General features: G+C 40.2%; 1 protein-coding gene across 4 annotated transcripts in view; it reads left to right on the top strand.

The window, feature by feature from the left end:
• The first annotated feature begins 805 nt into the window (after positions 1-805).
• neto1l (neuropilin (NRP) and tolloid (TLL)-like 1, like) overlaps positions 806-16,977 on the top strand; it is a 68,349-nt gene continuing 52,177 nt past the window's right edge. For all 4 annotated transcript variants that reach the window (XM_005722545.1, XM_005722544.1, XM_005722542.1 and 1 more), the window contains exons 1-4: positions 806-1,556; positions 2,285-2,341; positions 2,453-2,587; positions 2,965-3,213. In XM_005722545.1, the coding sequence (XP_005722602.1) occupies positions 1,529-1,556; positions 2,285-2,341; positions 2,453-2,587; positions 2,965-3,213 (469 nt within the window). In that variant the 5' untranslated portion in view covers positions 806-1,528. The remainder of the gene's footprint in view (positions 1,557-2,284; positions 2,342-2,452; positions 2,588-2,964; positions 3,214-16,977) is intronic.

The raw sequence follows: 16,977 nt of genomic DNA, 5'->3' as shown, positions 1-16,977 counted from the left end.
GTAACAATAACAAATGCACAGAGAAACCGAGTCCAAGTTTGCCACTGCAGTAGGAGTATCTGAAGATGGATATTGTCTGATGGGAGCCAAAAACTATTTTGGGAGCCTGAGCCCCTGAGTTGTCCCTGGGCACCCTCTGATCAGCTTTGTCATCAGGTGTGAGAGTGACTACACAGTCAGTAGAAGAGTGCAGATGCATCCTGACACTCACACTACAGGAAAGTCGCTGGCACGGTTTTAGAAAAAAAGAAAGAAAAGTGGAGTTTTCTCTGTGTTCTCTTATCGCTCCAATTTCTGTAGAAACTGGAAACATGAAGTGCAGAATTTCTAAAGATGCCATCCTTGGTCACTTGTTTGTGGATGACAGGTGTGTTGTTGTTCTATATAAACTACGTTAGCCTACTTATGCATTTTAGGATAGCTCCCAAACAGCAGAAACAAATGGGTGGATTCTTAATCTAATAAAAGAAGGCGATGTGCATTTTTTTTCGACCATTGAAATATGACTTGAGATTCCTTTATGCTTAACAGTGCATTTTCCGTTTGTTTAACCTCGCTCCTTCGCGTTCCTCGACTGTTTATTTCATTTCCAATCCCCTTGCCTTTTCTGCTTACCTTTCCCTTTTTATGTTGCGCGATGGATCTGGTGAAAATGAATTCTGCAGCGCGTGCTTTATTGTTCAAACACGTGCGCGTGTCGTGTGTGTGTGGATGAAGTCGTGTCCTGGAGAACTTTTCGATGCGTGCGTCAAAAGTACGTGAGGACTGTGGCGCATTGGACGGCCGTAGTCGGTGGTGAATGAACGGGAGGAGGAAGAAGATCTTACATTAGCTCCTGCCGGCTGCGGGGACTCAGGCAGTTGACAGAAACCCAGGCAGAGGGACTCAGTGAGAACAACACTGACAGCTTTTTTGGGGAAACACGGGGCGACAAATGAAAGCCAAACAAAAAATCGATTAATTATTATTATTTTTTGTATCTGTTTGGCAACCTCTTGTTTTCCAGAAGATTTTTACGCAGCGCAAAAGAGTACAGAAAACGCCGCAGAGATGAGTGTTGCGTGGTTTTACGTGCTCTTGAAGGATCATCTCTCTTGATAAAGGGACCAAAGCGGACAAAACAAGGTTGCCCGTGATATTTTCTAAAAGAAGATTGCAAAGGTGGAGCGATTAGAGAAGGGCTGATGAAGGGACTATTAATCCTTTCAGTGCATCAAACGCGCCAAGGGGTACTAGAAACGTTTGGATGGAAATCGGGCGAGTGTTTGGAACTGTTTTTGGTTTTATATGAAACTGGTGATTAGTAGTTGTTGTGACACATCTGGAAGGATTTTTTTTCTCTCTGAGATTTTAATAAGGAGTAAAATTTCGCTTTTTTTTTCAACCCACCACCGAAAGGTTTGATAACATGAGCGATATCTCTGCGTGAATACTCAGAAACTTACATCTCTATCTTTTTTCTCTCTTCAAGTATTCCTAATCTAAATGGAATTAGTTGAGCCTAAAGCCGTTTGTGAAAGGAACAGACATGCTACATGGGCACAGCTTCCATCACGGTAAGACATCCGTATTCACCAACTGAAGCACACTTGCTGAAAAGCTCTTAATGTTTGTCCTACCCAAGCGCAAAAGCGGCATGATAATCTTTTAATCAGTTTAGACGGACTGTAAATATCAGAGCAACAGATCGAAATCAACATAGGAACAAAATGGTGATTCAGTAGGGATAAACAAATATGAGATGAAAAACGGATGCACTGCATCCTGCAACCTGTAAACTCACAGTGAAGGTCACAGTCTTAAGTTTTTTTTAACCTCCAGTTTTATTTATGGCAGGAAATAGTCATATTGAGATTGTTGCAGTTTGTGATGTGGGCCTATCGTTTAAAAAAATATATAATTTTGAAGCCTTTGGCTAAAAGGGGCTTTATATAGGTGTAGTCTTTGTTGGAAGAGACTTTTAGTAGTAGCCTGTAGGTTATGTTCTTACGTGACCTATAGGTTGCGTGATCTATACTATTATTATTATTATTATTATTATTATTATTATTATTATTATTATTATTATTAGTATTGTGTGTTTTTTTATTCCTTTAGGTCGGGACCAGGTTGTTACATTGTTACATTACGTACATAAATACAGTATTAATACCTTTGTTCCAACCTAAATGAAAAAAAAAACAAACAAAACAAAGACAAAAACTACTGTAATTTAACCCCCCCCCCCCCCCCAAAAAAAAAAAACAAACAAAAACAATATGAATTCATCTTTCTTTCCTTACAGTTGTTGCAAGTCTACTCATACTTGGGTTGTGTGGGGCAACAAAGAAGGATACAGCAGGTAATAGCCATCACCAGCTTGTCTTTTTGGTGTCCAAATGTCCTCTGTTCAAATTTATATGTATATGCTTAACACTATCAAATACATAATGTATGTGTGTGTATATTTCAGTGAAAAACAATTCTGGAGTGAAGCCTGCAGGTCAGTGTGGAACGTGGGTAAAGGAAGCAGAAGGAGGGCTCTTCACTTCTCCCAATTACCCAAACAAATACCCCCCAGACACAGAGTGTGTTTACATCCTTGAAGGTAAATCATCTCTTTAAACACAGCAGTAGTGAAGAAAAAAAGCCAACGCGATCTAGCTGTTTATTCTCAACTAAAGCACTACTGAGGCTATCCTCAGTGAGTGATGATACACATTGGACTGATTGGCAAGCCTAGAAAGCCTTTTTTTAATATAAAAACATGTTTTTTGTGTGTCAGTGCACATAGCCTCATTAATGTAGTACCAAAGTGAATGTGGAAATAACATCTCTCGTTATTTAGAGATGACTTGACTAACAGCCAGAATTTGAGTTGAGCGCTGATAATGAAAGAGGCTGAATGTTCATCGATGAAAGCATGACTAATAGTTTACGCCATTCTTTGTGCTAGGTAGTAATTATTTCCATTGTGTCTTGCAGCTCCCCCAAGGCAGTGTATCGACCTACACTTTGACGAGAATTATTCAATCGAGTCCTCTTGGGAATGTAAATTTGACAACATTGAGGTACGAGATGGACCGTTTGGCTTCTCCCCGATTCTCGGACGGTACTGCGGTCAGCACAGCCCGCCTGACATCAGGAGTAGCGGCAGATATCTGTGGATAAAATTTGTTACGGATGGTGAACTGGAAGCAGTGGGATTTTCAGCAAGTTACAACTTTACTGCAGGTATGATTGTTTTTGTAGCTTTTTAGGCTTTTTTTTAGACTTCCTTTATAAGCATATTCAGAGTTTATAGCTCTAACAGCAGGTTCCCAAGTGAATAACGAACATCATCCGGGGAGCTCGGCCTTGATATTTGTGGAAGCCTCATAGAGTGTTATTGATTGTCTGTCTGCACACGCTCACTGTTACCATTGGCATTATGCTGTCATTGGCTGGGACACTCTTGTGACTGGTTGGCTCGCTCTTGTTTTTCTCTCTATATGTGTAGAGACATGGAACGGTTTCATCAACACTGATTCACAGAGAGAAGCTAACCTATCTGTAGTGTCGAACACAAACCTTGGCGTTTTTTAATTTACCTCATCTTTGGTCGTGATAGCATTACTGAAGCAGCATGAGGATTGGTGACAAAGAATCAGGACATAAGAATGATTTAATATTCACTCACCCACACTTGACTGGGTTTAATAACACTGTCAACTTTTTATTTTTTTAGTGAGTCAAAGGCTTGAAAGACATAGTGCCAGGAAATGCATAGAGTATGCCAATTTGTCTCCAAACCTTCTGGGGCCTTTTACCATCGGATATTTGAGCGTGTCATTGTTTAAATAATGAACACATGCAGTACATGAACCTTTCATCTAAAAAACACGCTATTAGCTGCAGGCAGTTGAAAAGAAAGCTATTGGGGTGAAAAAGGAGAGAGCTGCAGATTTATCTCCGATTGCTTTGTGGAAATCCGAATGGTAAAGCTGTTCATAGGAAATTGCGGGTTTCTACTGTATATTGACAAAGCAGCCCGGGGATAAACCCAACTTTTACCTCAGGGAAGGGTTTCAATTTCATGCTGTTCATACTGACTACTCTTCACCTCAGTGCACGCTGCAGTACCATAGTCTTGCCCATCGTGTCATTCTGTTCTGTTGGCTTTGGTTTATCTGAGTAGGAGCACACCATTAAGCTCGCTCATTAACACAAAGATTCTTTTATATTTATGTTCGATTAGCTTTACCAATATTCTTCAATTCACTTTACAGAGGCAGATGTCAACTCTTGACCAAAATTAATAATTATATATGAGATAAGCACTGTTTCCAAAATGTTAAAGGTGATCATAAAATGTCAAAATAGTAGCATTTTCTGAGTTTTTACCCTGACTAAGTCTGCATAGCTTTGTTTCCTAATGGGTGTGAATAAGAATTCACATGCAGTAATTGCAATTAACATCTGTACTGTAATTTTTCAAAATTGCTCTGAAAAAGAGTTGCACATAAAGGATGTTTTTTTCATCCCTGATAGTTAAAGACCCCTCTTTTTTCCCAACGGTGTGCAATTCAAGTATTGTTTCTCCTTCCTGCTTCTCTTGGGAGTCCTATTGAAAATTTGCTTAGAGAACAGTGAAAAGCTTTGCCTCTTGACTTGATAGGACATATCTGAGGCATATGATTTCCATAATTAATGAAGATAAAAGTCTTGAATTCACTCGACTCGATACTCTGAAATCTGGCAGTGTGAATAGTGTCTCACATCTGCAGCTGCTCTGCTAACCATGCTAATTTACACAGCCCTCCTCTCATGAATGGAAGCAAAAGAAAAAAAGATGTGGCAACAAAGCTGACATGAATCATCTCCTCTCACTCTCTTTCCTCAGTCATTTTAGCAGCTGCCAGATAAAGAAAAAATTGTGCCTCTCCTTCACATTCTGCTACTGTCCTTTCAGAGCTCTTGATGACTAATTCGGTTAATACAGCAGCCAGTGAATGAATAACCAATGACTGGAATCTCCAGTATCTAATGTCCTATCATAGATTTTGAGGTACTTGAAGTCTGAAGGTGCTATGTATTAAATTTTTATATTTATATAAGAGATTTAGCAGACATTAGAGATCCAAATATAATAGTCTTTGATGCACTTAACGTTCGACTCACAATTTAGTTGTCAAACACGTTACACCCAGATTCTTCATACTCAGTGTATTGTGTCACAGAACTTGTACAGCATTCTTTTTCCCCTCTTCAAACTGTGCTGTAACTTGTTTTTTGCAAAGAAATCAAAGTTACGTTGGGATTTGACAGATATTTTGGAGGTATATGTACAGTAGCTTCCGACTCAATTACTTACAGTCACTCAGACACATTTTTAATTACAAGATTGCTTGGCACTTTTGCAGGATTTATAATGGAAGCTTACCAGGCCATGGCAAGCTGCCTGTGTGACTCACAAGCGAGCCACCTGACTGAATTAGAACACCTGACACATATAGAGGTTCCTCACATGACATCACTCATACCTTGCACGAGAGTTGTCCGCCATATTGGATGTGATACAACTACCAGTTATGAGGAAGAACTGTGTATTCCACATGAGCTGTTACTGGATGCTCCTGGCTATCACTAAGCACAATCAGTTGAAAAGAGAGGGCTGCACCAAAAACCTTTTTGGGATTGGTGAGACTGGGTCAAATTAGCATTAAAAACAAACACTCAAAGTACTAAAAATTGAAAAAGTGTGATGCAAAGAGGAAATGGAAAGCATTTGCAAAGTCAAGTAGGTATGTGACCAAAGAAACCACAAGGAGATTAATGGCAACACATTTTTCTTTCACGTTGACTGCCATCAACCTCCAGCAACCACTTGCCAACCAGTTTGGGAGCATGCGTATTTTTCTTGCAACGGGTGGTTGGTAGATGGGCCCAGTCCAGTCTCGAGGCCTGTCTGACTTGGACCTAATTTACTTGGCCTTACATTCTCATACATCCAACATGGCTGATAAGCTAACTTCACCTACTTAGCTGTCACGTAAATGCAAAACCTCATTAGGTTCCCCAGCTCCCCAATTGCAGCCATTTGAGACATGGTCTGTATAACACATAAGTCACTTAAAGTAATTTTGTTGGTAAAGGATCAGCGTGAACTCCAGTGAAACTCCAGGTTTAAACATTTAATGCATGCCACTGTACTCATTAAGAGCAGGATCTATGTGTGTTTGTGTGTACTGCATGCAGAAACCCTGACTTCCACGCAGGCTCTGTAAAAAGAAACTGCTTCTGAAGAGGGAACAGTGACAATGAGTTACAGACAAATTTCTTAATCTCACTTTGAATTAGAGGCAGAGTTGATGATGCATATGTCTTGCTGTTTATGCAAAAGCATGAAGTTCAGACTTGCTAGTCATGCTATTATCTACTGGCACCCACAGTGCAAGAAGTAACCATTTTGCAGCCTTCACACTAAGCTAAAAGGTTATTGGTCATACTGGCAGTAGCTTAAAGACATGTGAGTGGCTTCAGTCTTGGCAGCGAACTCTTTGCAAGAGAGCAATTTCACCAGCGTATTTGTTAAAATGTCACACTAGTTTCTCAAAAACACCAAAATGCTGTACACTTAGTCTTGACATGTAATCTTAATACCACTTTGAAACAGCATGCAAACCTCAGTGTATCTCAGAATTGATCACATTCTACTGCTCAGTAATCAAGTGAATATATAAAAAAGCCTGTTTAGCCAGAGGGGATTGAGACTAAATAGTGATCAGCAAATATTCCAAAACAAAACTATTTTAAGAAAGAAGAATAAGGCCTGAGGCTTCCTGCGTTATAACTTATGGTTTTATTTTTGTGTTAATCTGCCTTTTTCATTACAGTGCCTGATTATACATGTATTCATGGCAGAACCATAATGTAATTGTGAACTAGTGACGAAATGTAAAAGTGTGATACTGAGCCATTGTGTGCAAAAGCCCGTTGTGTGGTGCTATGAAAGAAACTATAATGAGCGCAATTTAGTTGTCTGTCATAAAAGCCAGCACAGTAATAAGCTTGTTATATTTTAAAAGCACACGTGAAGTTGTGGCCAACAGATTTGCATCATCCGTGGAGGTCAGCGAGAGAGCTAATGCATTAGGTTGACGGGCAGCCTTCTAGTAATATTGTGTAATATAAAAGTACAACGTGTGCAGCAGGGGAAATTACTCAGTGGAGGAGCTGTGGTATGTGTGTTTCTGTGTGTATGTGTGCATTCAAGACTGCTGGGGGATTTCAGCAGCATTCTGCTATTCAGGTTGTCCTAGGGCGCCGTGACCTTGGACCCTTGTGGACTGGTAGATTAAGTGGTGTTTCAGCACCTTAAGCGAAAGCCAGAGCAAATAAAAGCTGCAAGTTCTCCCGCCTCTTGCTCCCTGCACTCGGCTGTTTGCAGAGCCAAGACCTGGAACTGAGACAGATGCTGTGTGGTTTGTGATAAAATATGGAGACTGTGGTGCTCCATGAAAAGCGACCATACATTTATAATGTTGACTGTTTTAATGGTTTTCGTTCGATCTTTTTGAAATGTGCCGCACACAATCTAATATTCCTCATCGTTTAAATTCCGCAGGAAACCTCAGATGTTAATCGAACATCTTCTTAATGTTTTCTTCTATTTAAAATTTTAACCGTGCCTGGTAATCAAGATGACACTGAGCGATCACAGTGCTTCAGAGCCAACCGCGCTCTAACTGGGTTGAGAATTATTTTGAAATGAGTCAAATGGCATTTAGTATTATATCTGGAATAGGATGTATGGGCCCATCACAAAGGAGGCAGGGTCATGAGATTGAACCTAGATGGGCTCAAACAGGAAAATTGGAAATTGAACCACAGAGATCGACTTGTCTCTCTTGGAAGCGGCTGAGTACAGCGACACCATCGCTGGGGCTGGGTAGAAAGTTCAGTAACTTCCCAGTAACACATCTCTTTCCAAAGCCATTTGCCAGCAACTGACATTTAAATGTTTGAGTCACATTTTATTTAATTGCATCCACCAAACTCTCAGAGTGAACTTTCTAAAGACACTGACATTCAACAGACAGGCAAAGAGAGGTAAATAATCATTCATAATAGTTGTAATTTATGGTATTGTGTGTGGAAAGCGAAGTCACATAGGTGTTTTAGGCTCTAATAAGGACAGTTTTAGGGGAGTTTGTCCAAAGTTTGCCTGTAGAGAAAAGTACAGGTCTGGAGCATATTCTACATTTGTCTGCTAAAACACACAATATGTCATGAAAGTGTAAAAGAAAAACAAAAGTGGGAGTCATGGAGTATCTATCAGGATCGTATTATTATGTAGCACTTCTGTGATCTTCAGTAGTTTGCAACACAGTTATTTGCCATCCATCACAATATCTGTGTAACTGGAGAGGGAAAAATAACCCTCAAGTGACCTGAAGTGTGTATTTATCCACTGCACCATAGCAACTGATCTACTGTTTCAACCATTCAGTTATGTGTCAATTTAGTTAACCAACACCCCCTATTGGGTCCCACTGGGTAACCTTCTTATTTCTCCTTCTCCACTGTTCACTTTCTTCACATTTATTTGACAAGCCCCACCACAGGAAGTCATAATGCAGTGACTCTAGTAAGTCTGAATCCATTTGAGTAGCTCCATAGTTTGTGCCAATAATTAGCACGATGAAGCAGTACAATGTTCTGCTGTATCGAGGTATTGAATGTAATTGTTGTCTGGACTGTTCTCTCCTGATAAGCATTTTCTTCCCCGACTGCAAACTATTGTTAGCTACTGCAATTGTTCCTCGTAGCTCTTTTCTCCCGAAAGACAAAAAGATGATGGTTTTCACGCTACAAAATATTTTTCAAGTACTAAACATGTATCCAGTTGTTGGCTGATAACACTTAGTTCAAACACATTTCAGTCTTGTAGTGTGTGCATGTGAGATGCGGTCCACTTGCCATCATAAATCTAATAAAAACATTGTCAAAGTGGTATAGCACCTAAGGTAGTGGGAGTTAAATTTCATTTTCCTCGGCCCAGCAGTGGTAGGGTTTCAAATTCAGTGGAGCACAGAGAACAGGTAGAAATGGAGAGAGAAATCTCCCATGGTACACTTTTGGGTGTTCCCTTAAGACCTCAGTGTGTTTGCCTGAATAAGATTCTTGCATGTAGTCATTACTAATAAATCACAAAGCCACCACCAACAACAAAATGATCTCCCTCCTTATGTTTTGCTCCAGTGCTTATTGCCATTAGCGCTGCCTACAGTGCAGGACACATTCTCTGGGAGTTTCTTTTCTGATTGTTCAGGGCTGCCTGCTGTTTCTCTGATTATTATGGGTCTTTCTTTTCTTTACTGGAAACACATGTAGGTGTACTTTTTTTTAACACACTCCCCATGTGTTATATTGTTTCACCAAAGGAACGCTATCAGGCTAAAGGCTTTATCAAATAGAAAATAACCTGTGTTAAGAGAATAGGCTCTCCTGCGTATTTTCTTTTCTAACTTTTTGTTTTTGAGTGGTGGCTGCCAAACAAAAATCTAATTTCAAGAGGAATCTCATGCGCTCGCATCAGGTGAAATACGTCAAACGACAGGTGGTACGTCCGAGCTCAGCTAAAGACTCCCTTCTCTCTGCGCTGAGCAAAATGAGACGGATTGAGCGAGTTAGCATTACAGGCACACCTCTTGCAGCTGTGGATGAGGTCAGCCGTGCCCTCGCTCCCCTCATCTCATCTCTCTCTGTTTTCAGCTAGCACACTACCTCTTTTCTTCTCTCCTATTTACTCTCATGCTATGCATGGTTCACACCAAGTTTATGAAAGAGAACAGCACACAATTCTTGCGCTTTCTGTGATGTGAAAATTGCAAATTTACATGCAATTAAAAGGTAAGTCTCAAATATTAAAACCCCGTTTCTATCATTCCGATTTATGATATTTACACCATATTGTTTAAATAAGATACTAACTTGGATTTTTCCCTTTAATTACTCCCTTTGTAGAATTATGGTTGGTAACTAGCTGGTTTGTTAGTGGTTTTCTCACCAGCTAGATATATAAGCTATCTTGTAAAACTACATATGTTGGAAAAAAGTGATTGAACTTAGCTGTGCCGCTTTCTTGTGTGACTGTTCATCTGCCCCACTCAACTCCTCTCACATGCTTTGCTCTGATATTACACCTTGCTCCTTCCTGCTCAGCAGTGGAATCTCAGCACAGAGTGTTCCCCAGCTTATCAGACAACAAGCCTTCACTCAGGGGACAACCAGTCAGAGTTTATCGCTCTTGTGGAACTTAACTCACTGTCCAGCGGGATGGCTGATATTTACGTCCTCTGGCTGTTTCAGCCACTCCTAGCCAATTACGCTGCAGATCAATCAGCAGCTCAGCCTGCCTCCTGCTTCTATCCTCTGTGGCGGTTTGTTAGCCAGGCCTGCTGTTCAGCTACAGATGCTTCTGGGGTCAGGGCATCTCTCTGTTGTAGCTGGAAGTCTGCAGTAATGTAAACCATGCTTGGTGTGGGGGTTTATTTGTGGTGTGGTGTGGGGATTGGAGTGGGGTGTGTGTGTTTGTGTGTGTTTGTACATGTGTTTGTCTACACCATGCAACTCTCCAATCTGTACCAAAATCTTGGCTGCCTTCCTGTTCAAACCCCTGTGTCCTTCCTGTGCGAAATCCACAATAGAGTGCTCTATTGTGTATGCACGCTGTGTTTGCTACATTGTGCACATGATGCATATGGTCTCCACTGCATTGGAAATTAGCTCGAGTGTTGTAAGGCTTTTTTTTTTTCTTGCATTCTTCCTACCTCTGTAGGTATAACAGCTTGCCTAGGGCTCTTTGTTTCATTAGCCTATCGCTGTGGTGGATCCATGGCTGTCATGCCGAGAGCCCGACTCTCTCCATTATGCTGTATTAGGCAGGAATGAGATTGAGCTCTGTGTTTTATCTCTGTACACATTAAGGCCTCAACCCATCGAAAACGTCTAAGAGAGTTATTCCCTTAAGAGCAGATTGAAAAGGTCTTTTGATTGTTGGAAGGTGAAGGAATTTTGTTTGTTCATCACTCCTGATTTGCACCTCTGATTCCATATGGCATCACAGAGCAGACTGCTTTGCGTGCTTGATGGATTTTACTTTTATTTTCATCTTCTCATCAGTAGGACGCTTCCTCAGGGATGAATGATGAACGTTCTGTTTTCATTATCTACACTTTTGCTCCCCCATTTTCTTACATCCAGTTTGGCAGCGGCTTGGACTTTAAATTCCCAGCTTATCATCTAAGAGCAAATGTCCGATTCCAAAGGGACCTAAATCACATTTGGCTTCTGGGTAATCTAATAGGTAATGGCAGGCTTTTGTTTGGCTACTGGAAGAATGATGTCAACAATGAAGGAGGGCATCCATGATGGGATTATGAAATGTGGAATGTCAGTAATCCTCGTAATATTGCAGAATAATAAAATAGTTGCGGATTCAAGCAGATGGCCACACCAGTATATAATATTCCCTTATAGAAAATGACAATAAAACGAGTTAATGGTACATTTCATGAACTAATAGTGCAGCTTGGGCCATATACCAGCTACTCTACTTCATACACTGCTGAGACCGTGATGGAGGTTTAATGTATATCATTACCATCTGTTAGGCTTACGGGCAAACCGTGACAAGTGGTTTATGGTTTACAACTGAATGAGTTTCCTCCTATTTCAGGTTATTTCATGTATTCTTCTTTTCAAGGTTCAACCAAGGAACAAATACTCAACATGATTATAATGGAATAAAATGTTTACACAAAGCTGAGCGCAAAAGATAGACTGTATTATGTTCAACAAAACTTGAGTTTGCCCGCTTAGTTCGGCTGCCTCATCCTGCCTTTTCTTATGTGTGCAGAGGGTTACTATGGCGCCCAGAGGATCCATTAAGTGAGCTTGCAGGGTCCTAAACTGTTCCTATAAGAAAGGCCAGTTTAAATTGGACCGCTTGTCGTCCTAAAGGTGCATGTGACATTTGGTTTCATAGAGGTGTAAACCCGATTGCACGATGTTCCGTGTTATTTTGTCTCAGTTCACTTTTTGCTTGAGCTGCCAAGCATTTTTCTCGCTCTGCATCCTCGAGTCACACACCTTGACAAAACTGTCAAAATGACAAACACGAATCTCCTTTTACCCTCGTCAAAGCTCGGATTGCTCATTCGTCTACGATTTTTGAGGTTCACGCAAGAGAATTTTATTTCCTTCTCAGACCATTGACTGTACACCGGCGTGCTCCAGCAGCTCATTTGAAGCCATCTTCTTTCAGTGAGCGACTGAAGTCTTTCTGGCAGAATGGAAGGACGTGGAAAAGTCAGGAAGTCAATCGTGTGTGTTCGTCTGCGTTTCTTTCTCAAACTAACACTAACAGTGTGTTGACGGCATGGCCTTGCTGGCATTTTCATTTTCCAATTGGCAAGCTCGATTAATCACGGCACTCCTATACAATGCGACGCACATGGCCACCCACTGTTGCTGGCTCTCATTATTCCCCAACACGGGAAAATGTACAGCACGGAAAATGGAGGCAGAGAAAGAGCAAGACTATACAGGAAGGGTATATATGAGTGATAAAAGTAACAGGGAGAAGAGAACAAGAGACAAAGATGGAAGAAGTTAAAGGAGGATTCAGTGATACAGAGAAAGATTTGGATTGCTGTGAATAGGTTGTGGCTGCGCTGTGAGGAAGACTGATAAAAGACTGGGGCTGCTCCATGTCCCCTCAAGGCTTCTGCTTCTATCTGAATATTCATTGAGCTGACAGTGGCTTTTCTCGCCACCATCTATAAAAGGATGCCAATTGGCTTTTACCTTGTGGCTTCTAATAAGCCCGTGTGCCTAACATGCATACAAATGACTCTTCGTAATACACAAATGCACATGCTCGTTCCTGTAACCTTCTCACGAGCAGCCTCAAAACAACTTAAAGTACCATGACAGTTTACTCTCAGTAAGTTTCAATTGCTGTGCATTAAAGATATTACTACATTTTTTTTAAATGCCACTTGTTTGGCTGAATATCTCCGGGATTGAAATTGAGACTTGCTGACTTTATCTGCTTTCCTGCATGCAGTGTGATTGCTTATTCTTTCTTAATAATGAAATATCTGATCTGCTGCAGGGGTTGGGGGGGGGGGGATTGTTTCAGGAAATCCTTCAGTTTGTCAAAAAGCAGATTATTCATCCATTCAGCACATTTATATAATTTTTTTTCAGATATGATCCAGGATAGTCAGGTTTGCAGTGGTTTTTTGTAATCACATTGCATCACTTTGCTCGGGGTTGCAGATATCTTTGTGAGAATAAATGAGTTCGCTGGAGAATCTGTACTCTGCAGGTACAAGATCCTTCCTGTGTAAACGTAATTTTTAAGGCTGGCTGTCACTGTCCACGTATATGGCCGTAGACATACAATCTTGTTCTTGTAGCATGTGTGTGTGTGTGTGTGTGTGCAGAGGATATTTTTCATCCAAGAGTTGAGTCAATCTGGATTTTGGTTGGGCGAAACTGCTCAAATCTGTATGCTGCTCCTAATCCCTGTGCACAAACACAGACATACACTCTGGACCTCCGCTGAGCAGCTACATCTGAACCCTCAGATCTAAAAATCCTTTTCATTTTGTCCTCCAGTTTATTTGTAGGGGTGGTGTTGGTCCTGGGTTTGTGTGCTGGCAGCAAAAAAAAAAAAATCTCCATGTTCGTAAGGAGGAAAGCCGTGAAGAATAAAATGATGGGAAGTAGCTGAGCAGCAGGGTTCTATCTTCAAGTGGAATACGCACACAGCACAATGCTGCACACAATTTGTCCGTTTTATACACGGGACAATCTTAAATATTCAGGCGTAATCCGTTTTGGGGCTCTGCTGGTAAAATGTAGAATTCAAGTGTGATTTGAATCATAGTCCTTTCCCTAGATAACTGGGTGCCACAAGGACATAATTTCCTTTTTCTTAAATTAGAAAAGATGAGGTTGAATCTGCAGAGCTCGGCTGAAAATTTTGTCTCCCTCTGGGCAACACTGTATTTCCTGGTATTTCAAAAGTCTGCCAGCTTTTACCTTCTGACTTAGTAGATATTTCACACTCTGTCTCTGTTGTAGAAAGGGAGATTATGTGTGTAGGTTGCTGTACCTGTGGGAAATTACTTCACCTACCACTTCAGAGACATTTGACTAATGTTTTTGTTGCTTGACATGAACTGAACCACGCCACATGTAATGAAAACACCAGAGCACAGCGAGGTAAGAGGGCTGGAAACAGCATTATAGGGTCACGCGTCAGAAGGAGAAATAAAGAAGAGTGGGAGGTAGAAGATGAGATTAGATTTAAAACCTCCCTTACAAAAACTCGTTGTGTGTTTGTAGCTTATAGGAGAGATTGACTGTGATCAAGAAGAAAGTCTGAGTCATTGATTTTATCGTGCTCTGCCTCTGAAGAGCAGGGCTTTGTGGAAACTTATATTGTAGTAGAAAAAGCTCAGTGAAAATGCCTAAATTGAGTGCTTGGAGAGGAGGGCTTTGGTGTGGCTTAAATATTCATTTGCTAGTGGCAGTAGCTCTGGAGTAAGGTTTTAGCTCCAAGCAGTGGATCTCTTGACACACTATTTGTCAAACATCAGTGATTTTTGCCCGATGGGCTGATGCAAAGCTGATTTCAAAAGCATGGGGTTTGAATGTTGAGTTACACGAGCATTTATTGTCCTCCTGTGGAGAAAGGTGTTTTTGTGTCTTAATAAAGAGGTTTGCTTTAGCAGTTTAGAAATGATAAGTGGTTTGTTAATGGCTGGGTATGCCATTTCTGAAAATCCGTCATCCTATAGCACTGCATCGTCTGTGCAATTGTTCTGTTTGATTGTTTTTTTGATAAAGTTTATTGTTGTGTCTCAAATTGTGTACTTCCACTCCCAAAGCGTAACATTTTACACTAGGTGACAAATCGTCGGTATATTACGCTGTCGGCCACCCAACACGTCCCTAATGAGGAAACATGGGAAGCATTTGGAATGAATCTTCACATGTGTGTTTATTTTATTTAAATCGCTTTGGAAAAACTATCTAACATGATTATGGTGGTGGTTAACGTTAGGGATAAGGTTGTGGTTAGGGCTGGAATACACGGCTGGAACGTGTATTACCGAGGTAGCATCATTCTATTCGATTTCATCGACAATCTGGCGTGTAACATTGGAACGCGGAAGGTCACCTTTTGTGTTCCCATGGGACGTCTCGGGACATGAGACGTTAGCCCTCAATGGATGTCGTGTCTTGGCAATGCAGAGTAAAGGGAGAGACCACCAAACATCCAGCAGGAGGACTCTATTTAGCCAATGCTGATGTTGTCATTGCAATCCAGGAAGCTAACAATAGAACAAGGTTGTTATAGTTAACTAAACTAAAACCTAAAACTAGATTATTATGGCAGAAATAGCCTTAGTTTTGTATTTGTTGATCTGATAAAAATTTAAAAAAAGATTGTCACAAACTACCTGATATTGTTTTTATGGACATGTTTATTGAGGCTTTGTATGTCTTCTGTTTACGTTGGAATATCTATCATATAAATGTGCTAATAATTTAAAAAACACTAAAAACTAACATTAAAACTAATAAAAAGTAAACTGAAAACCACTCTGGAAACTAACCGAAACTAAGCTGAATTTAAAATAAAAAGTAAAAGTGAAATAAAATAAAATAAAATAAAATAAAAACTAATTAAAGAAAAATCCAACATGCAATAACTCTGCAGTGGAAGGCTGCAGACCTAACACAAACACTACATTACAGAATTAAGAGGCCTACAACAATAAGTAGATACATAATGACAACAGACAGAACAACAAATGAGGTATTCATGAGTTGGAACGGGCAAAGTGTAAAAGTGGATTTTGAGCTTCAATTTAAAAGCAGAGATTGAAGATGCTCTTTAAAATAAATGTAAAGATCCAAATGTATCACATGAACAAAATATTTTCAGTCTTTGTTGGCAGGCATGTTGTTTAGGGGAGACTAATTCATATTCACGACTGCAGTCTACACAACACCCAGCTTTGTTGCCGTAACACATGTGAGTAATTAGATAATGTATTCAGTGCGCCACATGAAAATATCCAGAGAGAAATATTATATGAAGGCATCGACTCAAAATGCATTCTGAGCTGTCAAATACTGGTTTATCTGTTTTTTTTCCCCAGTTTGGCAAGACACCAAGTAAGCATTTGGACATTAAGTAGCTGCTGGCTGTCCGTCAACTTTTCCTGATGTCAAATCATTGTTGGAAAATACTTCCAAAAGGAAAGTTCAGGAACATTACCATGACATCAGTTTGAAGTACTTCTTAAGCATCGCCTAGACTTCCCTTTTTAGACTTTTTAGCAAGAGACGCTTTGTTTTTTATCAACTACAATAAAGTGACGTAAACATTTAAGTTTCTCGATAGAAAAGAAGAGAAAGGAAAAAGCACACCAACTCACAATGTCATCTGACTGAGTTAACTCACTTCACATATGCATCATAGGATTGCTGATGTCATAAGTGTAGACATCTGTAGAAAGATGTTCATTTCACCAATGAAATTCAATTTAGGTGTAAAAAAAACATAAACAGCTTAAAAGTTTTTATTTATCAAAAGAAAAAGTGGGAACAAACATGGTCAGGTAAAATATTGTGTGGACTCCATATGAATTTTTCTTTAAAAAAATATGTTGCTTTTTTGCAATTGTTACACACTGAAGGACGACAGGGTTCATTCAGGTGCACATGAAGATTTATTGCACTGAAACACAGCAAAACAATTCAGTGTTACTGGCGGCTTCCATTGTAATAACTGGCCTGCGTTACTTTTGTAGCATTACGTGTAATGGCCACGTATTAATCAGCCCTTAACACACAGAGAAAATGACCAGTAAACAATAGACAACATAACATGTACTGGCTGGTCTATTTCCTATAACTTTAACTGAA

This window comes from Pundamilia nyererei, unplaced genomic scaffold (assembly GCF_000239375.1).
Source record: "Pundamilia nyererei isolate P.nyererei 1_Seehausen unplaced genomic scaffold, PunNye1.0 scaffold00007, whole genome shotgun sequence".
Classification (NCBI taxonomy): Eukaryota; Metazoa; Chordata; class Actinopteri; order Cichliformes; family Cichlidae; genus Pundamilia; species Pundamilia nyererei.
The sequence above is the reverse complement of the archived record's forward strand: the minus strand, read 5'-3'. Positions and strand labels throughout refer to the sequence as shown.